Below are 23,631 nucleotides of genomic sequence, written 5' to 3'. Positions count from 1 at the left end.
AGTAGGCAGTAACCTGGGAGGTGGTAAAGATGTAGAAAGGTGCGTTTGGGAGGATCCTGGGATTCTGGGTCCTTTCTACACCAGGAGATGCGGATGTGGCTGCCAAGGTGGTGTGCGGAGCAGCACGTCCTCGTCAAAGCTCTTCCAGTATCGTAGAACTTACGATCGCCCAAGAGGTATCGATGAACTTGCACCTTAGCAGAAGGGAATTCCTAAAACTGGAGGAAGCAGTGATTAAGAGCCAGGAAATTGGGCTGGCTGTGAAAGATTTTGCAAAAAAAAAAAAATTCTCTCATTTTTCTATCACTTCTGAGAAGACACTAGAAGGTCTGACCCACCTCTCAGCTATTCCCCAAATCAAAGAGAGGAGTTCTGATGTTCAGACTGCAGGAATTAGAGAATGCTGACTCAGACATAAGAATCTTAGCCTTAGTTCAGTGTTCTATTCACCAAGCATTTAGTGAGTGCCTTCTTTGTGTCCACCCTTAGGCATGGATGAGAGCGAGTTCCTCTGCTTGAGGAGCTCGGAGTCTGGGCGGGGGCTGGGGTGAGTGGGGAGGGGAGGCAGGAAAATACCAACAAGCCCTATCTGCGTCCTGAGCAGAGGCGCACCCACAGCGCAGGACCGCCGATGCATGAAGAAGGCAGCAGCACCTCCCACCCGTGGCTCCACTCCCATGATTAAAGAGGACACATCTTTCTGGCTACCACCACTTGATGCAAGCAGCTAGGGAGGCATTTTTCATAGGGGAAGCATTCATCATTTTTCAGAAGTAAAGATCATGTCTGGTTTTGGCAAGCTCAAAAGCTCCTAGTCCTTTTCTGGTCCAGATTCTCATCTGATGTAAATCTTTGGGAGAATCAAGTTGTAACACTGCTTTGCATCAAGTGGGACTCCAGCCAGTCTTTCCCCAGAGTTACCCTGGGCTTAAATCTACTACATCATCTCCATGGCAACCAGCAGCGGCCAGTGAACGTGGTTGCCTTCTCAATACTCTGCTAGCTTCTCCTCTCTGCTCTGTCTTTTCCATGATTAAGAATGATTTCCCTCCCTTTTCTCTCACTTACTCTCTCACTCTCGCTCTCACATACCCTCTATCATTTTGTGCCCACATTTTTTGTTACGACTTCCCTTCCAATCTGCTCTTAAAGATCCTCCATCCAATTAAAAGAATGAAGATGCGTTATTCATTACCTGACAATGGTAATTGACCTGTTTAGACAAGACCAGGCTGATTTCAATGGGCACAGAAGCCTTGGCAAGCCAAAGTGGAATTTACCTTCAAGTCTAGCCAGCCTAATTAATACATTGTGTGAGAATGCTGGCCAGCCAAACCAAATATGGTATTTCCACCCATTCGGGGAATCTGCCTTCCTGAATCCCAGAAGTCATTTCAACATCATTTACTTGTGTGTACTCAGGCATGTGCGTGCACGTGTATGTGTGTGTGTGTGTGTGTGTGTGTGAGAGACAGAGACAGAGAGAGAGAGAGAGAACTATAACATTTCTATATATTATAAAGTCAGTGTGGTTAAACAGAAAGAAGAGAGGTTTGTACTCATACAGCTCTCGGCTGAATCCCATGCTTACTACTCACTAGCTGTATAACCACTGTTAATTTAACCTCTCTGAGTCTCTGTTTCCTCATCTGTAAAATGGGTCTGACAGTATCTACCTCGTAAGGGGGTGAGCAGGAATTAACGGCAATCGTTGAAAAGTGCTTGGCACGCGCTAGGGACTGAGTACCAGCTCAGCACACCCCCTTCCCTGTATGTCCCAAAGCATGTGTGTGTTTCTTTCTCTTTTTTAAATTAAATTTTGTATCCGTCTGCATGCTCTCAGCCTAGCAACACTCTTCTGTGTCTCTCCACCAGGGGGCACCCTCCCGCCAGGGACCGAGCCCACAGTGGACACGGTGCCCGTGCAGCCCATCCCAGCCTACTGGTATTACGTAATGGCCGCCGGGGGCGCCGTGCTGGTGCTGGTCTCCGTCGCGCTGGCCCTGGTGCTCCACTACCACCGGTTCCGCTATGCGGCCAAGAAGACCGATCACTCCATCACCTACAAAACCTCCCACTACACCAACGGGGCCCCTCTGGCTGTGGAGCCCACCCTAACCATTAAGCTAGAGCAAGACCGCGGCTCGCGCTGCTGAGGGCTGAAGCAAGAACAGCACCCAAAACAAACAAGAAAGACTGCAAACACGTTGCCTCAATTTTGCACTTTTTCCTCCTCGCCTAGTCTCTGTTGTGAACTCTCAGACATCTCTCTCCTGGGCCCCCAACCCTCAGCCCTCTTAGCCATCCCAACCATCCTCCTTGGGTTCATTTTGGTTTTTCTTTTTTTCCTTTTCATTTGGTTCTTTTTGTTGATTCCAAACCAACAAAACCCAATTCTAATGCTGCATCTTGGAATATAAGAAGAGACCCACCCCCTAAGCACTTCACCACCCAAGGCTCCTCTGGTTTGTTCCAGAGACTGGTTCTCTTGTTTTTCCCCCTTGCCTTATCCCAACCTCCCCTCGGTGGGCAGTCTGCCAGGAGACTCGAGGGGAACCTGGATCTGTGTGTCTGTACATAGTATACATTTGCACGTGTGAATAGCTCTGTGTGTGTGGGTGTGTGAGAGAGAGACTGGCTCATTGTGTGGGGGGGGAGTGCGTGGGAGTGTTCAGAGAGGGCCCCTTTTACTCTTGTGTTACTTCTCCTGGGGTACATTTTACAAGAAAATAATATACTGTACAAGTTTTGTTTACTTGGAGAAGAGATTGAAGCTTTTTGTTGCCTTATCTAGCTCTGGCTAGGTTTCTGTTGGCTGTCATTGTCATCTCCAGGTACCTAAAATAAATAGAGGCCATATGGAATGCAATGTGGCCTCCCCCATCCCTATCCCCCACCCACCCGACCCAAGAGGAAGTTTCCCCAACACACTCAGATGTGACCCCTTGTCATGTCTCCTGGTGTCTTTGAAGTATCGAGACAACAGCCATTGGGTGTGAGTGGAGCCACCTCTCCTTCCAGCCCTGAAGCAAATCTGTCTCATGTTGCCTTATAAAAGAGAAGCTCATAATGAATGTTTAGCTTTTATCAGTTAAGTCCAATCTTGGAATAAGTCATAGAGAATAACGAATCTGGGACTGGTGTAGGAAAAGCAGAAGGCTGTTTAAGTTGAGAGCAGAAGGAGAAGTTGAACGAGAGAAGGGAAGAGGAGGAAGAACCGAAATGTTGTCTCCTCACCCCAGGGGTGGGGGATTTATTGGGCCCAACTTGGGCTGGGGTTGAGTAAGAAGGTTGAAAACCGTATTCTTTGGTATTCTATTGGTCATTGTAATAGCGTTTGTAAAATACGGAGGGGAAAAGGGATCATTTGCTTTCCTTTCGTGGTGTTAATGTGTGCCTGAATCTGTAGCCACTAAAATGTACGGCTGCCCACCTGACTTACCTAAATATTATGAGAGAATAGAAAGTAATCATTTTTTTCAATGTACCAGTGTGCTACCCCTTAAAGCATTCATGGCATGTGGCAAGTAGACCCTTGCAGGCTGGCCTGGCGTGTGCAGATGTTGCTGCGTCGTCAGAGAGAAGGTGTGATGAAGCTATGTCCATTGCTCCTCATTTGTCCTCTCTAAGCAACTCGAGGAGAGGGATGTAAGAGAGAAATTGCTCATGATACTGTATAAAGTATGGATTAAATAATGAAGCCAATTTCATTGACAGAAAATGCATCTTTTAAGATTCTCAGTGTACTAGGACTCTGCCTTGGGGGAGTTTTTCACCTTCCTGCTGGGAATCCACTGGGGAGGCATAAAATTCTCTCCAAAGATGGTTACCTGGGTCGAAAGCCTCCAGGTACCTTCTGAGAACAAAATACTAATGATTTTTTTCTTTTGGCTGCTTGGGAGAGAGACTTTTAGCATTCTTTCAGAATATTCAGATAGGTCCCTCCAGCACACACACTCAGCTTTTGCATCTGGTTCGTTTTATCCTCCTGAAAGAACGGGGCTCTCCCACTCTTATTCTGTTTCAAAGAGCTACTCTGTCTCGACCACAGCTGCCCTTTCAAGAAGAGAAAAGATGAAAGACTAGAGCATGCGCTACCTTGAGATTTCAAGAAGTGTCCTACCCCAGCTGAAAATGGAGAAAGAAGCGGGGGAAGGGGGAGGCCAGCAGCCCAGGGTGCTATGTGATGACTAGCATGCCAGTCACTAAGAGCTTTTATCTCAGCTGTCCACATGCCCACAGAATGACTGGCATTCCTGTAAGTGCCCCATGAAGGCATGGCATCAAGAAATTACACCTGGAAATTCTAGCCAGTGTGGTGACTGGCTGAGTCACCATATACCCTTGAGGTTTCCCCTTCTTTAAAAGAAGATGACAACAACTTTGTGAACTTTCTCTATCTTTATCTGATGCCCCATGTGGCATCATCTTTACGTACATGCCATAGTTGAGAATTTGAGACTGCTCAAATCCTTGGGAATTCCATGATACACTTCAGCTGGGGATGTCACTTTCTCCCTCTCTCTCTCTCTCTCTCTCTCTCTCTCTCTCTCTCTCTCTCTGCCTCCTCTGTCCACCCCCACCCCACCCCAGCAATTTTCTTTCCAGGTACTGTGCTAAAAGGGCAGCTCTTCTGTAAAATGCCATGCTTTGCAGCTTTAAAAAACAAAATTCTGTATTTCATGGAGGGAGGGAAGAGTCATTCTCTTCCAAGAAAACTAGACTGGACAGGTGAATGCATGCATGCATGTGTTAGAGTTGCTTCTCAAAAGACAATGAGGTGATAGCAACTATTAAAATATGAATGAATGAATGAATGAATGAGTTGAAGGCCTAGTTGGGGCTGATAAAGCTTTTGCCTTATTAGAGGTTTCATGTCAACACCTTCAGGAGGGAAGCCCTTATCTCTGGGGTGAAAATCCCTTTCTTGATGTTAAGCTAGCAATTACTATCACCTAATTGCTGGCAAAGGCAGAAAAAGAAAAAAAAAACATATAGCATTGCCATTGACAAAACAGGATGCTGAAGATAAAGTAAAATTGTCTTTTCCCTTGTTTCACATTTTTGGGATTAAAGCCAGAATTGAATAGGAAATCCAGTAAAATTCTGAGGTTGATAACCCATCTCTAAAAAGACCCTGTCTTTCAAAGGAAACAAGCAGGCAAACACCTAAATAATCGAAAATTACCAAAGAACAACAACAAAACAAGAAAACCTAAAGATTTTTACTTCCTATTCTTTCCCTCTCCCTATTACTGTGACATCCTTGCATTGCTCAGTTGCCTGTGTGTCAAAATAACTTGTGGACGTTGGAAACTATTTGAAAATGTATTGTGTGGAATGTAATAAAATGATGATATTTTTATACAAACATCTGGGCTTTTTTTTCCCTTTGCCTGTGAGAACAAAGTTGAAATGTAGGCTTTGAACAAATCGATGTTTCCAAAGTTTACACATCGCCTCTGAGCTACAGGGCATTTCTGTGGGAGGTAGGTGGGTTTCCTCCTTGAGGCTGAATGCCAGCTTTTCCTTCTTTTTATTTTTATTACTGCTTGTTAGGATTTTTATCCAATTTGTGCAGCTGAGCCAACTTTTATGATTGGTGTGGGATTTTGCAAACGTTGCTAAGTGCTAAATTGCTAAATGAGATTCCACAAAATTTCTCTTGATGGCAAATCCCTGGAGATTGGATTCAACTTTCAAAGGGCCCCAGGGGGAATGGGACCAGCTAAGCTGAATCATGTACTCAGCTCTACAGAGACAGAGCACTTCCTTTGGAGAAGTGGCGGTGACATCTTACTCCTCACCTAGCAAATCAGTGCTCCCATGGGGATGTGGATCTCCAACTTAGGAGAGCTTTCCCAGACCTAACAGGAATGTGTCGCGTGTTCAGGGCTCAGAGATGTTCTAGACTTTGTTGTGAGCAGGTAATGAAGATAATTGTTTGATGACTGTGGACCTGGAACTATCAGAGTGGAACATTCTACAAAAGGAACAATCCTATATAAACTTCAAGGAAGAGCAGTTGGGGAAACTTACTCAAACGGACAGATCTTTTTTGACAAGGATTTTTCTTTGGTCCTCCTCTTTGGGTAGTTAGTGATCTAGTTATATAAAATATTTCTATCAGAGGGAGATTAGGGGGGAAAAAAATCTAGGAAAGACAACCTCCCAGCACCACCTTGATCCTAGGTAGTGGTCAAGAAGAGATGATGGAAAGATTTTCCACTATCCCTGTTCACGGGCTGTATCGGGAGCCTTCCATCCACCCAGGAGCCTCCCTCAGGGCCCCAAGAACCCTCCTTAAAGGTCCTGAGAAAAGGCACATGTTCATAAGACCCTATTCCTGCTTTTCTTCCCATCCAAACCTAGATCCAGGAAGGAGTGCTTTTTACAGCTGTAAAACCTTATCCAAGTGATGCTGAAAGGAGACAGGCTTCTGGCATTCAGATCTTACAGGAAGCTCTGTTAGTGCAGATGGTTCAGTATAAATGTCACTCTCTGTTCTCTGGAGAATAGAGTAGAATGTCCATGATTAGAGCATTGTTTGATCCCCCAATGGCAAGCTCAATTATACATTTTGTCTAAATAACATTTGGCTTTCCTGAAAGCCATTTGTTCCCATTAGTAAAGAATGAAATGAAAACATCTCCAAAGTGTTTATTTCAAACAAAGACCCAGGCTCAGTCAACATTTTCTTGAGCTGACCTGGGACCAAATTTGCCAGACTCGACTAAATTAGCCATCTGACGCTTTGTTAGCATGGCTGTTTTGGGACCATGTTTGGGAATTTTCCTACCTCTTTTCTAGTCCCAAGATTATTTTAGGAGTGCGTTCTCCCCACAAAGGGGCAAAGACTGCTAGACCTCCCATCTTAGAGCGTCAAACACAGCACTGTTACAGCAAACATTCCTCAGTGTGGTATTCAGACTTAGCACAAGCATAAATGTTACAGAGATTGCATTTCCATGGATCATAAATACCGGAGGTCAAAGCCTAAGATGGTCTGTTTCTGCTCCTACCTGGTCCTTTCTCATGATTTAAATGTGCGTTCTTGCTTCGGCCGCTGCGGTACTAGCCCGGATAACCGAAGCCCAGCCACGCTGATGTGGCACGAGGTTCCTTTTCCTCAGCCCTCCTCATTTCCTCTCCGGTTGTTTTGCGCAAACGTGGCCTTTCTGTAATCTGTGATGAAAAGAGCTTTGTTCTGAAGTTTTGATTTGCCTCCATTGTAGGCACCACATCTGAGCCAAACTGCAGATCTGTAGGTGCGGGCTTGTTTTTTCTCTTTAATTGTGCAGATCACTGGGGCTCTCACAGCTGTAATTTGCCTTTCATCCACTTCGGTGACAGCCCAAAGAAAACACAAAACAAACCCAACCAGAGAAGAAGGAGGGGAGAGGGGAACACCAGCTGATGATCTTACAATCAGCAGGGAAAAGAATCACCTTATATAAGTACATAAGAAACTAGGAATCGTGTGGCATTTAATTAAGCCTGACGTAGCTGAGGTGCACCGGAGTATGTATAGAGGTCAGATATGATCAGAATGTACAGAGGGCAGATGCAATCAGAATGTAGAGGGCAGATGCAATCAGAAATGTGCACCCTTCGCAGGCGTCAGGCCCCAGGCCTCAGCCAGAGCATGTTTGCACCTACTGCTTGGACGTGTTCTGTTTGGTCCCAAACCTAAGCACTGGAGAGAGATAAGATTTGGGAAATCATCCAAGAGCAAAACCCCATTTAGCATAGTGTAGAACAACGGAGAGTCTAGGTGCTCAGGGCAACCAGCAGAAGGCATTCTCGCCGCAAGCCCAGTGGGTAGCAGACCCAGAAACTCCTTCTCTCTTCTGGGTAAAGCAATTGCCCTTGGGCTTCTCTGTCCTCAACCTCTGAGAGTCCCAAAAAACTAAAGTCCCACATACATTGACCAAGAAATAGGAAAGGCCATTTGAAGGGCCACCAATAGAGGAGCTGGGGACAGGGCTGGGTGTCGGGTGGGAAAACACCTTTGCTCGGAGGCTTGTTGCCAGAGTGGTTATTGATACTGACAGAGGTTGTTGGAAGGGAAATTTTAGGGTAGGAACTGGCTGGATTTCGTATTTTTTTAACTCAAAGGTTATACATGACTACATTCTCCAAAAGTGTTATAATGCAGGAAAAGCCGAAAGCCCATTTCATCATTGACCAACCCCACGCTCCTCCCCAGAGGTAACCACAAGAGGTGGTTTGAGGAATACATTTCCAGGCCTTGTTTTATACCTTTAGAAACATATACATTCACATCAAATTATGCGGTTTGGTTCAGCGGAGTTTTGTGTTGTTTTGTGTAAGTGGTATCATAGTGTTTGTTTGCTTTATTGGACAACTTGCTACTTCTCATTTGACAACATCTCCAGGATAATTCAGCACATACCAAGAGATTCACGCCGTCCTCTTTAGCTGTGGCGTAGCATTCCATATTGTGCTGATACGCCAGAGTTTATTAACTGCTCCCTACCAGGGGGCATTCAAGTTGTGTTATAAACAATACTACAATGAACATCTTTGAAGTTGCCTCTTCGAGAACATGTTTTCCTAGGATAGAATTTTGGGGTCAAACGTATGTCTATTTTCACTTTAGTAGCTGCTCTAACTGGCTGAGGTTTGCCTATTTAAACGAACTTGTCCCTACTTGGGAGGGCAGCTGAAACTAGTGGGCCTCCTAGAGGTAGCTCCCCTGGCCACGTTTGCCCAAGGCACACGATCTCCATGCCCAGCTCTTTCTCTGCGGCGGGCGTGGCGCTTGCAAGAGAAGACTCGGGGCACTTTTAGCTGAAGGGAACGTTAAGCTCAGGGAGTGTTTCTGAAGGATGTTTCTATAAACTGCCAGCTTGTGGAGAATACAGGCCTGGCTCTAAGTGGCATCTCCCCCGAGCTGCGGCAGCTGAGGCACAGGAGTTAATTCCATCCCTGGGTTCAGCAGGCAGAGCCTTGCTCTCGGTGATTAATGAGTTCCACTTGGTTTCTTCAAAGAGTGACTGTGCAGTGCCTTGCTGTTATTTATTTATGTTTTCTGCTAAAAAATTTATGTAAAAAACATCCTTTAAGGTCAGTACACAGTTTTGTGCTGCAGACTAAACTATTCCAGCAGCCACAGGTAGACCCACATGCCAAGTGAAAGCCTCAAATTTGGGGCATCCTTGGGCCCCAGGCCCCCACTCTGGCCCTGAGAGGGGCAGACTTTTGGGCTGAAAGGAGGCGTCCAGCTTCCTTCTGAGGAAATTCAGGGCTACTGTAGGGAAGGCACCGGGCAGTGAGGTTGTTTGCCAGTGGATGTTTGCAGGTGCAGGCAAGCTACTAGCCCCACAGGGCTCCGGCAAGGAATGGTGGGTGGACGAGAAGCCCAGAGAGTTGTTAGTCAAGCACCATTGCCACCAAGAGCACTGCCCTGATTTCCATTATGTGCGGAAACCAAAGGGTCCTAATAATGTGACTTTGACTCTGAGCATAATGGATAGTGTCTGTGGCCATGCACGTGCCGTGTGGGCTTTCTCTGACCTGCCAAAAACCAGGGTCTGCTGCCTCTTGGGCATGAGCGTGAGCATCTAACTCAGGAAGGAAAGCGGCATGAACGTGAGATCAGGGTGAACTAGAGATATGTCACACACAATGCCTTGTTTTACCTTCTCTGTATAATTGTGCAAAATTGAACCCTTTTAATATCATTAACTAACATTCCCGAAAGCAAAGGCTCTGACCCAGAACTGGAATGATAGTGGCTTTCAGCAATGGCAGTTTCTTTCTCCGGCAGCAGGGTTCACTAACAGGACTCCTGCACCAGCGTCCTCTGCACCGCGGTAGACAGCAGCCGCTCCAGTCACAGTGGGACTGTGGAGGGAGCCTTGCGCCGGGGGTGGCCTTGACCAACGTCCTGTTCTCAGCAGGCCTGCTGGTTATGGAGGCTTCATTTTAGCAAAAAGAACCTTTTTGTCCATTTGTATTTCCTTCCTACCACCAAGGGCCTGGGAGAAGGGGCGAGAGGATTTCAGGGCTGGTGTGGGCAGTCCCTGGAGAAGCTGGCACTGAGAGTGAGGCGGTATCATTAGGACCTGGACAGGGCCAGCACGCGTGGGTCAAAGTAGCCCCAGAGGTGGCTCATTCGCCTCCGCTGGCTGTAGACCAAGAGTGCAAGCCCAGGAGCAGCGTTCATGGGAAGCCCTGGGCCCACAAGGCCATCACCACCTTCCAGCTCTGCAACTCCTGAGAGGCCACCATCCCCACCTCTTTCCCCAAGGAGGACCTGGTGACCACCCATCTGCCTTTGGGCCAGGTGTACTTGTCTCCAACCTCCCCTTTCGGCTCCTTCCCCCTCTCTTGGTGGCCCCTTTTCCTCTCCTCTGTCATTCTTACCCTTTCTGCCCCCTGCCACCATCAAAGCCTTCTCCTAGAAAAGCATGGGTCAGATTCCTTCGCACAAAAGCTTAATTAGCTACTTCCTCCACTAGTTGTGCTCTTGCAGGACACTAACCCTAAAGCCAGAGGAATTATTCTCTTATGATTACGGTACTCAGCCACCAGCAAGCTACTGGGGGAAACCCTCTCTTGAATGGGCAGAAAGAGGCACCTTTTTGGCAGCTGTAAAATCATATCACAGAGTCATTCATCCTTGCGTTCAGAAGATGAGCCTGGCTTTTAGGTACAGCGAATTCTCTTGGTGATGTACAGGTGTACAGTTTTCTTCAAGGGCCTACAACTTAAGAGGGGCAATCTTTAAGAAGACATCATTCTTCACGTTGGAAGTGGATGTAGTTTTGATTCTTCAACTCTATCCTCTCACTTGACCAAGGCTGCACCAAACCACTCCAGCTGAGTGATGTTTCTAGTGTGTGCACCTCTTGAATACAGCGACCAGAGGAGAGGAGAAATGTCAAAGTCCACTGTGAAAAACTCCCTGAAACAGAAAGATATAAGGTTTTTTTCCTAACATCTCAGGGAAAAATAAGAATGCAGGATAGGAGAAAAACAACACTTTTTCCTTAAAATTTTCTGTTTTTCCCACGTTCATACCCTAAGAAGGAAGCCAGCAAAGGAAGTGTAAGGAGCCAATAGCTTGTTGACATATCTACTTACAGTGGTGGAGAACAGCTCTGATTTTTCAAAGACTTAGGGTAAAAAAGAGATTCCAGAGCTTTCCCCTATCGACATTGCTGGGGTTTTCCAGCCTACACGACTGTGAAGCCCATCTTCGTAGCTAAACATTTCTCTTGTTTTTCTTATTTTCATGCCATCTATGGGGCTCAGTGGAGACATTGTGGCCTCAACTGCTCATCTGCCTCCACACTTGAAAGTATTATTAGGTCATTTCACAGCCTTCTTGTTTGCAGTCAGTATTTTTAATTCTTTTTAGCGTTTCCTCTGAGTTATTCCACTAAAAATAACAGAAAATATGGCAAAATTCAAGATCAAACGTTTCCAATAAGCTCATACCAAGCCCCCCTTTTTTTCTCACTTGAAACCATTTGAAAAACTCCAAAAAATAGTTTTTTCCATGACCTTGCATAGATTTGACTATAAGCCAAGAGATAAAAACCCATGATAAAAGATCTTCTGATGGTGGTTATAAACTCAAGCCAAACCCAGCAAGGAGTGAATGGCTCTTGAGTAGCCTGACTTTCCAACAGAGGAGGTTTGGCAAAGTTTAGATCAACATCTGAACTTTTGGCTCCTTCTTGCAACTGGGGATGAACAAACTGAATTAGGGAAATTAAGTGTGGTGAAGAGGGGGGACCTTCAGCCAGTGCTAAATGTTAAACTGAATTAGACGTTTCAAAGTGCCAAGAAATATCTCCTTAGTCCTTTATTATTTCTCATGTATTGAGGTCTCAGTGTTGTGTTTCCTGCTGGGATTAAAACAGAATGGCTGAGAGAACTTTCTGGAGGCTGCTCCCATCTGAACAATCCAGTGGCTCAGGGGGTTCAGGAACTTGGAATCAAATTCAACAAAGGCTCTAAGTGGCCAAGAGCTTATCCCAAATAAATCACAGACCCCAAAGAAGGTGTTGAAAATCTGTGGCTTACTCTTAGTTCTACTGCTGATTTATTCAATGACTTATTGCATTTTTCTACCCTCCATCCTATTTCTTCATCTTTAATATAGAAGCGACGACACCTGGTACCTGTAAGAATGAATGATTTCAGGGGTTTCCTGTGAGTGACAGGCTCTTCCATCCTTGCTTGCAAGGCTGGTTGAAGTTTGGTGGGTTAAGTGACTTGCTAGGACTGGCTTTCCATGTGGTTTTATCAGCCCAGCCTCAGTTAAGGTGGAGGCTTAAAACTAAGGGCATAGTTTACCCACTTTGTCAGTTCCTCGATTGCCAATTAGCAGGACTGAGTCCTAAGCCAAACGGACAAGTACCAAACTCATGGAACCTTGTGGTTTCCCTTTGCCTGTCCCTTTCATGGTCCTCTCTTTCCACGCACACCTCACAACAACTGACTTCAGGAATTGGCCACTTTCAGGCCAGGACAGACCTGGGGTGGACAATGGGGCCGTGCGCAGTGTGGGGCAAGGGAGCTCTTTTGTTTAGAAGTTGCTTGTCAATCTCAGCCATCAACCCTCTTCAGAGAGCCCTCATCAGAAAGCCCCTCAGACTTTTCTCATTTTCTTCCCGTAAAGACAATGGAATTCTATAGCAAGGGAGGACATCCGTGGTTACTCTACAGAGGCGCAAACTGAGACTCAGGGAGGTCAATGACTGGTCGAGGCTCTCACACCTGGGCAGAGCCAGAGGGAAGTGGGCACCCTGCTCCCCGCCTGGTGCCCCCTCCATGGCCCGTACTGCTTTCCTGCAGTGCAGAGTGACGCTGACGCCGCCTGGGCCTTGGAATGTCTCCACTACACATTCTGGACGGCAAACCTGTCATCAGCTTCAACTAGGCTTCTTACTCCACTGCTCAGAGTTGGCATGGAAGGGACTCTTCAAAGAAGCCAGTGCGTGCCAGGGTCCTGAAATGATCTGCGTACAAGTGTCCCGGGGGTGAACTGTCTTAAGTCATTTATCTGAAAGTAGCCAGTGGTTTGGGGCAGAGTCCTCACTCCCCTGACAATCTCGTGACGCTCCTTTTACAATGCACGTAGTAAACAGAACAATGCCAAGGCCAGTACACTCACTGTAGGCCACAGAAGAGGTGAAAGTGAAGGTTGTGAATTTTCTGTAAGAAACTGCAGAAAAGCAAACTAATGAAGGAATGCCAACCCCGCAAAGAATCTTAATTTAGAAGAAGGAAGAAAATAAGGGAGAGAGGAAAGATAAAGTGTGTGTGTGAGAGAGAGAGAGAGGAAGACCATGAGAGACAGGTTCTTGTTTGGGGCCTCGGTGGGGGTTTCCTGCTGCAGGTTGAAGTGTGACAAGGGTGTTTCCCGAGAAGAGCGTGTGTGGTCTCACACCGCCAGGCAGTGTTCCAGAGCCTCAGGGAGGAACATATTTCACTACAGATGGTTCGGTTTGTGACCAGGTATGGCTGTTCACCATTTGTGCCATAGTGTGACAACTTACTGACAAGGAAACCAGAGAATATTGGACTCTTCCGGGGTGCAGGGAGTTTCTGGAACAGTCCAGTGGTTTCAGTAACTAACCACTATGGTCTCTCACTCTGAAAAATCAGGACAGCAGGAGATGGGTGAGACCTTGACTCACATGTCACCATGCGCCTACTCTGTCTCTCGATGATGGACAGAGAAGGGACAACTGAGGAAGCGAGGGAACTTTTCAGCCCAAGGCTGATCTCAATGTGAAAATGACCACGTTCCTGTGGAGTGAGGTTGTTTTTGTTTTTAAGCAGTAGCTACTCTGCCTACTTGATTGCTTGAGCTCTGATAAACCTTCCGGTCACTTGTGAGTTCCCTTTTTCCTCCCACTATGCTGGTCTGCAGCAGCCGGTGAGGCGGACGGGGCAGAGGTCTGACCCTCATGTAGATAAATACAGGGTGGGAGATTGGTGGCCAAGCAAAGCAATCTCTTTGAATTCCTTGGTGGGTATGATACAAATGAATGCAAGCCCAAAACCCAGAGAGTGTCAGATGGGTCAAAAGGCTCCGGTGCCATGTTTGAAGGAATTCCCATCAAACAGATCAAGGAGCTAGAACTCCCGACCCCCACCTTGCAGCAGCCCCAATTCCAAAGTCTCCATCTCCCCACTGCCATGTTTGCCCAGTCCCTGCCCTGGGCTCCACAGCGCCCCACTTTCTTTTGTGCTAATTTGGCACGAGTGAGTCTTTGCTTCCCAGCCACACTGAGGGGCCTTGGTGGTCCTATACCTCTTTATTTTCCAAAGTCCTCAGTTTGGTTCCTGGACACCTGGAAACCCCTCTTCATAAGCGATGGTTGCTTCGTTGGTTAATTGGTTAATGAAGGCTGTCCTTTCCCTCTCTGGGTAATGCCTAGCATAGAAAACGTGAACCCCCAGATTTCAGATCACCGCATCTTCACGTTTATAAGAAGCCCCCATGAATTCCCACCAAAGTGGTGAGCCAGCGATGCAGCAAACAGCCAGAGAGCACGTGTCCAGCCAACCAGGGTCCGAGACAAGGCGGCGCTTTGTTCTGATGGAAGGGGCAGCGGTGATGCGGTGGTTACAGAGCCTGCCCACACCCAGAGAACTGGAATGCGGACTCAGGGGGCCTCTCTGGCGCTAACACAGTGTTTAGGAGTCAGTATTCAGGCTCTGGAGTCAGACCGGCCTGAGATGGAATCCACACAGGGGCCTAGAAGGAAACAGGGTCACGGGAGCACAAAGGTCAAAGGTGGAAGTCATGTGGGCGGTAAGATCCATTCCTGACCTGTGTTCTTCGAGAGGTGTGGCCCATTCCACTCTCCCTGGCCCATCTCACACTCACAAACACACCCGCCCACTGAAACAGAGTCCTGGAATGTCCTCTCTGAGGTTTTCCTCATTAAAAAAAAAAAAAAAAAAATTACATGCCTGTAGTCCCAGCTACCCGGGAGACTGAGGCAGGAGGGTCTCTTAAATCCGGGAGTTTAAGGCCAGCCTCAGCAACACAGACCTCATCTCTAAAAAAAATAAATAAAATAAAAACAAAATTGTGAGTTCCTGGCCCCTTTCTCCTGCCATTAATATTTCCTGATATCTACCCCTGACCTCCACAGTGGGGTTCACTGTCCTGTGCCTCCCCGTCCCCTTCCCAGGAGGCTGCTGCTCTACCCTCTGTCTGCAGCTCCTGGCCCATCATTTGCCCTCCTGTCCCCATAGAAGGCCCCTGCCTTTTCCCCCTAGGCTTCCTCTTGGCAACTCCCCTGCCCCACCTTGCCTTTTTTTTTTTTTTTTTTTTGCTAGAGCTATAGGGACCCAGTGGGAGAACCACAATCCTTCCCGCCAGCATCCTAAAGAAACAGGCTGAGGTTTACCCACAGGGCCCAACAGAAAGGAAAGTGGCCTGTGAAGGGCAAAGACACTTTTGAGAGAGAAAGCTCTTAATCAAACACAGATATCAAGAATATTAGCAAAGGGACCAGAGAAAATTGCTATCAAAGTAAATGGCTTTTTGTACAAATGTTCCCTTTATTTGTGTTTTCCCCGGTGTGCTATTCTTTCTTTAAGGCTTGGTGAACAGATGCGCTTTTGAAATTGTTGATTAACGTATCCTTTTTCCGACCCCTTCCCACTCACCCAAACTCCTGGGAGCGGTGACTGTACACAAAGCCAAGTTGAGCCGCCAAAGAGTTCTTCTTCACCTTAAGTAGCCTTTGATTCTCCAGGTGCAGAAATCTCAGCTGCATCTGGGCAATTGATTTCATTGAACTTTAGAAATAGACCAATTCTTGGGAAATCATCCCATCCAGTTCTCTGCCTCCAGAGAGGAGAGGCTGTGGTCTTCTGGGATAAAATGCTCTCCCAGTCATTACCATCCTTTTACCCTTTTTTCTTCAAGATCAAGCGGTGCCACATCCACCCCTTTCCAGCCCATGATCTATGGTGTCCTAAGACTTCTTCCCCGAGGGTGTGAGATGGAGCAAGAAGGCATTCTAGCCTCCGAGAATTCATCACTTCCTTGGCAGAGACCAGATCCCTCAAAGCAAGCACAGAATTTGGCCCCCAGGTCACTGGCAGGAGCCCCACAGCTCTCATCCTAGTCTGATTTACGTATCCTCATCCAGTGTTCTGCGTTTTTATCCATAAAGGTGTTAAGACATAGGAACATCCCATCAAAATGATTCATTGTTAGATATGTGGCAGTTTTCTTCCATGTTCTTTTTTTTTCCCATAAAGTTAAAAAGAAAACTCTGCGTTGACTTTCACAAGCTTGATTTGATCCGTATGACAACCACCACCTGCCTCTCGTTGATTCTCGTTCACAGCTTCATTCCAAGGGAACAGCCTGCTTTGTAGGTGTGGAGAATAATGCAGGGGTGGGCACTGAGGTGAGGAAGCTGGCGTGGCCTGCAGGTGCCAGTTGCTGTGCTACAAACGTGCCAGGAACGGGCTGGATTTGTAAAGCATTGGTGCCACATGGCATCGATTCTTTCAAGTCGGGTCTTGGCAAGTTATTTTGTGCATCCCTTACTAGCAACGGAGGGGATGAGAATGTGCTGTAGTACTTCGGCCAGAAGTGAGGAGGACTCCTAACATGATTAAAACCATGGCCTGCAGGAAAAGACTGAATTTCAAGTGCGACAGTGATGGATCAATCCTCAGTTCAGATCATGGTCAAGTAGATCTTCCCTGAGATGTTGTGCTGATGAGAGAGAGGCACTTGGGATGGTCTTAAGTTCTTTTTTTTTTTCCCCTTTTGTCTGATACTTTAGCTGTTGGGGATTTTTATTTTCTTGTAAGTCTTGATTTTTGGATATCAATTTATAGTGCTGACCCCAAGATTGTTCATCGGACTTTGGGTTGAACATAAGTCTGAAACGGCCACATGCATTCGCTGGAGCTGTCTTGAGCTGACAGTCCGGAAAGGTGTAATTAGCTTGTGAGACGGGAAGAAATAAGACCCTGCTCTTTGCCACATAGTTGGTTCTTTCTTCTAATGCTTTACTATTTTAGATAGGTCATTTTCATGGGCTCTGATTTCTGTAAGTTGGACAGCATAGTGAATAGAGAGACCTGTCTTACACCCCAAAAACTGTCATAAAAAATAAAAAGATAGATGGTGGTAAGACAGGAGAAAATTCAGAGTAAATTAACTTAGCTGTATTCAAGCCCGGCTAGTCAGAAAGGATGCCCACGTTCGATCTGTTCTGAACCATGAAGAAAGCCAATAGGAAAAACAGACCAGGGAGGAAAGAGGAGAGATATTGGCACAGATATGTGAAGGTGGGCTGGCATAATGAGATTCTTTCCAGTTCTGCTCTTACATGAAAACACATAATGATGAAACAGGACTTCCTTAAATTACCAACATTTATTTGAAATCCAGAGGAGAAAGATTCTGGTTCTTTGTGCCCACTTAGATGTGTGCACATAAGAAGATACTGTGTGCTGCACTGAATGGACATCCCAGTAACCTCGACTGATGTTGGGCATGAGATGCTGTTGATGGTGCCTTAGATAAAACCCACACCTATCCTGGTGATGAATGACGGTCATCAAAAAGACACAGTGAAGGGTTTACTTGGCACTGAAGACCCAGCCTTTCTCATTATTTCTGTTTTTCTGGTTGTTGTTGGAAGAAAAGACAGATCATCTGAAGCAGAAATGATCCAGCAATGTACATACTGAATGTTCTAGAAGTGGATGATCTAGCTTCCTCCCAGAATGCAGAGTCTTTCTCAGAAAGGTTGCGTCTATGCCTTTTAGCCATGGTGATAGAACTTGTCATAAGTTGGTTTGTTTTCCTTTTTATTGTAGTGGACATCCCAGAAACAAACGGAAGAGAGGGCTATGAAGATGAAATTGATGGTGAGTATTGCTATGATTCAGCACATAATAATGAAATTTAAGTTAGGTTATAAAGCGGTCAAAAAAAATAATGCCCAGGGTATTGGAGGACCAAAATTTAGAACTGTCAGTCAGCAATATATAAAAGAATCCAGAGAATGAAGAAACAATCACTGCTCTGTCAAGGTCAAGTCTAGAGACGTAGAAAGTTTATTGAGTTCCCTCTGCCTAATCTGAAACAGGTCCCTCTTTTAGGCAACTTCTTGCATGGATGGGCTTCAAATCTGGATAAACCCTTTAGGAGTGAAAGGCTGGCTCCTCTCTACGGGTCACTGCTTGAACACTTTGACCTTTCCCCCAAATGGCCTGAGGGGATGAGCATAAATGTGAATATTCTGAGGGGCCTGCTGTGGCTTCTGGTTCCCTGGCTTGGGGCAAACCTCTCACCTACCATCCAAGACTCCAGGTTAGGGCACATTGCAAGACTGAGGTTTCTTTTTCACCATGCCCATCTCGTATTTTCATATTTATTTCAAGTGCTGTTTTTCCACTTCAAATACATACACCTGGGGAAGCCAAAGCGAGAGTCCTGACTAGAGGCCTGCTAGGTGAACCCAGAGCTGTCACTGCTTCCCTTGACGCAGAACAGCACAAGTCTCCCAGGGCTTCTCTGAGTGCCCGCGTTGGTCTCCAAGAGACTCAACAGCAAGATTCCACTCAGAGAACAATTTTAGACCAAGATTGATGCCTTTAAGAAGAGCTGTTTATACAGCAGCTGCTTTCAACCTGACCTTAATCCAAAACTTCGTGTGTAGTTATAGAAACTGGAGTGACTAACCCCGACAGCACCTTGTTAACTGACGGCAGACTCTGCCCGCAAAGCCCCATCCAACGCTCCTTTTATGGGCAAACGCGCACGCCTGACCTCCACGGAGAGGCTGCAGCAGATCCAGCAGCAGAAGCGGTGATGACGGAGGCGAAAGAGCAAGGGCTGTGGAAGCAGAAAGCCTGATTTCTGTTCCCACCTTATCTGCTTGCTAACTCCGTGACCCGGACCGTGTTACATAGTCACCTCACTTCTTCCAACCTCAGTATCCTCACCTCTTAAAAAATACATATTATCATCCGGCCTTCTTCATAGGATTATTAGGAGACGCTGAAAAACGAGCCCTAGATGTGGTCAGGCCTTGGCCACACTATGGAAACGCACGTAGATGAGTCCCGCTGGGGCTGCCACAACTGAGTGCCACACGCTGTGTGGCTTAAGCCACAGAAATGTGTTTTCTCACAGATCTGGGGCTAGAAATCCAAGATCAAGGTGTGGACAGTGTTGGTTCCTCCTGAGAGCCGTGAGGAAAGTGTCTGTTCTAGGCCTCTGTCCTTGGCCACTGTCAGTCAGGACTGCAAGGTCACAGACGGCCACTGTCAGTCAGGACTGCAAGGTCACAGACGGCCACTGTCAGTCAGGACTGCAAGGTCACAGACGGCCACTGTCAGTCAGGACTGCAACATGAATCTTAGGGGTGGGGACACACAAGTCAACCCATAGCAGTGAGGCACAACGCACACCAAGGGAGGTGTAGCAGCTGGGAAAAAAATCTGCTGCTTCTATGCCCAGGAGTGCCAAGTTGGGAAACTTGTCAATTGAAAATAGTCCCCACCTGTCCTTTGACTGACCTGAGGCAGGTGGAAGTGAGGGACGAGGAGGCTCCCTGGAACCAAGGCAATCCCAGGGGCTCCAGAGACACCCCAAAGGTTCTGTTGTCATCTGCGCTTACCTGATACAATTTAAGTATCAAATGTTTAGATAGTACTCACTGTGCACCAAGCACTTCACAAGAGTCAGTTCATTTAATCCTCCTAACAACCCAGGTGAGGTGGATTTTATTAATATCCCCATTTTGCAGCTGAGAGAACTGAGGCAGAGAGGAGTTAAAACACTTGCCCAAAGTTACACAGTTAGGACGTGGTAGGACTAGGCTTTGAGCCCAAGCCGTCTAGTCCCGGAGCTCCTGCTGCTTACTGCTGTGCTCTGAGGGGCCCCTGGGCTGGGGGGGTGGGGGCGCAGTTATTTCACCCTGACATAGCAGGGTGCCTGCAATCTCTCGTGTGTTTGTATATCACAGATGAGTACGAGGTGGACTGGAGCAATTCTTCTTCCCCAGCCTCAGGGTCTGGTGCCCCCTCGGCCGACAAAGAAAAGAGCTGGCTCTACACACTGGACCCCATCCTCATCACCATCATCGCCATGAGCTCCCTGGGCGTCCTCCTTGGGGCCGCCTGTGCGGGGCTCCTGCTCTACTGCACCTGCTCCTACTCGGGCCTGAGCTCCCGCAGCTGCACGACGCTGGAGAACTACAACTTCGAGCTCTACGATGGCCTCAAGCACAAGGTCAAGATGAACCACCAGAAGTGCTGCTCCGAGGCATGACGGATTGCACCTGAATCACAGCTGACGTTTCATTCCAGCAAGAGGAGCTGGTGAAGATTACGTTTTTTTTCCTTTGGAAACTGAATGCCATAATCTCGATCAAACCGATCCAGAATGAGGAAGGTATGGACAGGACAGACAGGCAAGTCGTGGGAGCGGGGGAGATGCAGCCACAAAGAAGTGATCACCCACCCAGGACCGCGGTGGCTGAGTCACTGCAGGAACGGGGCTGTGCTCTCTGCTGGGAAAAAGACAGGAGCTCATCTCTTTGGGGTCACAGTTCTATTTTGTTTGTGAGTTTGTTATTATTATTATATTTTATTTCTTTGTTCTGTGAGCAACTCAAAGAGGCAGAAGAGGAGAATGACTTTTTCAGTACAGAAGCGGAGCAGTGATCATTATTCTCCGCTTTCTCTTTCCAATCAACACTTGAAAAGCAAAGCGTCTTTTCAGCCTTTCCATCTTGAGAAATAAAACTCAAAAGAAAACAAGAGAAAAAGCCGTCCGGCTTACCCGTCCTCTGATTGTCTGATGACTTTAGGGATGTACTGTGGAGTCAGTTCTGCCAGCCAACCCGACAAGCTGCCGTTTCCAGTCCTAGCATTTAAGTAGGATGTTGTTGCCTTTAACTTTTTTTATCCAGGGGAATATTGCCATTTTAGGGTCAGCATGAACAGCTGTTTCTTGTATGCGAGTTAAAACAAACCAGAAAGGAACCTTCACACATCAAGATTCACAGAAGCACCTCCATGTTAGAAGCGGACGAGCCTTCAAGTGCTTTGTGAGTGAACGGGAGCCATTCTGTAAATCCAGACCCAGAGCTTGTGGTGGTGAGGTTCCCTCGTGGGGCCTCCGGTGGTGGTTTTGCCTTTTCTTTTCCCTCCTTGTTGTTCTAAAACGTACACATATACACAAATGCGTACACACACACACACACACACACACACACACACACTTTGCAGTCTCTGAGCCCCAGGAAATAGCATTGTTTGATATTCTCATAGGCGGGCTGGGGAAAATACCGGATCTTGGTATGTTTTCTCTGTGGGCAAGATGTGATAACTAGTGACCACTGGACAAGAAGGAGAACCATGGGGAGAGAGAGAAAAGCCCAGCCTCTGTGATCATGTGATGGCAAAGGCTGAGCAGTGTAGACGGGGACGTTTTGATGAGTTAGTCTCTCTGATAGGCTCGTCAACACAGATCTCTCCTTTGGGTTATAGCCACTGCGTCAGCCTTCCAGGAGACGCAGAGCTAGGATGTGCAAGAACTGATTCTAACCAGGAGTCTGCAAGTACTGTGGACCAAAATGCTAACCACACTGCTTCAAACCCGGAGAGACTTAGGTTTTCATTTATATGCATGCATACACACACCCACACACACACATACACACACACACACACACACACACACCAATTTATGTGTTTTTATTAAGTGCCTTGAAAAAATGAAGAAAAATGTATTTTCCCTCTGTGTAGAAATCAGTGAGTATCTTACAAGTTAAGGCATTCCTCCTTCCCTAACCCCAATGGCTCCATCCCCAGCTCCCCCAGCTCACCACTGATCCTACCAATGGAATGAGCCCTGTTGCCAAGGGGTAGTCATGGCCCTAGATGACACTCACCTACTCTAGAAAAGGAGGCATCAGGAATAGAATGAAACCGTGTGAAGGATAAGATTGTCCGCATCGAGATCCAAATCTTGATTACGTATTAACGCCTAAGTATTGCCTGTGTGCTGGGAATACGTTTGAAACTCAACCAGTATGCTCAGCCTGTTGCATATCAATGGTAAACTTTCAGACCATTTTTGCTGCTATGGTCACCTACAATTTCATTTGTCTCATACCCAGGTGAAAGGGGAAGGGTGAATGGGACTGGCTGGTTCCTTTAAATGTTAACTTATGAAAATGCTAGTTCAAATGGTAATGTCACAGTGTTTTGTGTGCAGAGAGGGAGAGTTCAACCCACAGCTATTTATTCACGTGTGTGTGTCTTTGCGGGCCTTTGAGTTCTCTGTATCTACTGTGTATGTGAATGGTCACGTGGGATCCAGTGGTGGTGTTGTGACTTTGACCTAGGGCCCGAGTGTCACTGCTGATCATCTCAGCACTCGTTGGCACAGTGGTAGTTAGAGGTGAAAAGTAAAGCTGTCATGCCCAAGGGCTTAGCTTTAGGAACCCCTGAGCTGGGAATGCAGCAGAAGCAAGTTTTTAATTAGCCCACCATCCTCGCCCTCCCATGCAGCTCAGTGTTCAGAATGCTGGTAAGTCTTAGGGATTTCCAGAAGTAGCCTGCAAAAGAAGAGAAGTTTGAAAGTCTACACCAGGGGTCCTGGCCCTCTCATGCCCAGTGGGCCATTTATAATTCCCCAAAATCCAGCCCTGCCTCAGGCCTGCAGTTCACCTCTAAGTTGTGTACAACTCAACCTGCATTCCTCTGAAAGTCCTGCATCCGTATTCGCCATTGACTGATTGGAGCCGCTGAATGGGCCGTGGATGCTGAACAGAAAGCAGCAGGGTACCCAGGGCTACATGTAGATACCTCACCAAGGCTGGAGGCTGGTCCACTGTAAGACAGAAAGAAAGACAGCTGGGCCCGATTGTAACTTGGCCAGGGGACAGTTTGGTGCATTTGTTACCTGTATCTGTAGGTAGGCTAGCTGACCAATCTCCTTGAGTCGTTCCCATTGGGAAACCCAACTCCCAGTATTGATCTCCTTTTTGCCTTGTACTGAATGACACGTTACCTCCACGCTCTCCTGGACTAGGTGTCGACAGGGCTGCAGGGTTGCTGTCTCTCTTTGGTGGGGCTGGGGAGTTGACAGGGATGAGGGTCCAAGGAATGAGCATGAATGACAAGAAAACAAGGGACAAAGTTAAACTGTCACGCAGAAGGTTAACTTTTCCAGGGTTTGCAGTTAAAGGTATTCGACCATTTGCTGGCTGAGCCAGATCACGGGAACTTGAGAGCTTTTACTGTGATTCTTTAATGTAAAAAATAAACAACAATGTCAAACTGTGTTTATATGATTTGTATAAAGCCTTTTTAAGATTACTATTTAAATAAACATTATACCAGAGATGTTTTTTCTGCATTGTTTTTATTGGAGACAAAGAGACTTGGGATGAGGGTGACCAAATTGTCCCACTTTGCTTGAGACTTCCCTGGTTTTTAGCACTGACAGTTCTGTATTCTGGGGAAACTTTGTCTTAGCTTGGGCTGCTATAACAGAATATGAAAGACTGGGTGGCTTCAACAACAGACATTTATTTCTCACAGTTCTGCAGGCTGGGAAGTCCAAGTTCAAGGCACCAA

The 23,631-nt window shown here is 46.8% G+C and overlaps 1 protein-coding gene across 3 annotated transcripts in view; it reads left to right on the top strand.

Annotated features, from left to right (window-relative positions):
* NRP2 (neuropilin 2) overlaps positions 1-23,397 on the top strand; it is a 114,364-nt gene extending 90,967 nt beyond the window's left edge. For 2 of the 3 annotated variants that reach the window (XM_045560140.1, XM_045560139.1), the window contains exon 16: positions 1,876-5,371. In XM_045560140.1, coding sequence (XP_045416096.1) covers positions 1,876-2,156 — 281 coding nt within the window. In that variant the 3' untranslated portion in view covers positions 2,157-5,371. Of the gene's footprint in view, positions 1-1,875; positions 5,372-17,850; positions 17,902-20,006 lie in introns of those variants that run through there. The other variant, XM_045560138.1, reaches the window with a different exon arrangement.
* Positions 23,398-23,631: the final 234 nt, after the last annotated feature.

This window comes from Lemur catta, chromosome 8, assembly GCF_020740605.2.
Source record: "Lemur catta isolate mLemCat1 chromosome 8, mLemCat1.pri, whole genome shotgun sequence".
NCBI lineage: Eukaryota > Metazoa > Chordata > Mammalia > Primates > Lemuridae > Lemur > Lemur catta.
The sequence above is the reverse complement of the archived record's forward strand: the minus strand, read 5'-3'. Positions and strand labels throughout refer to the sequence as shown.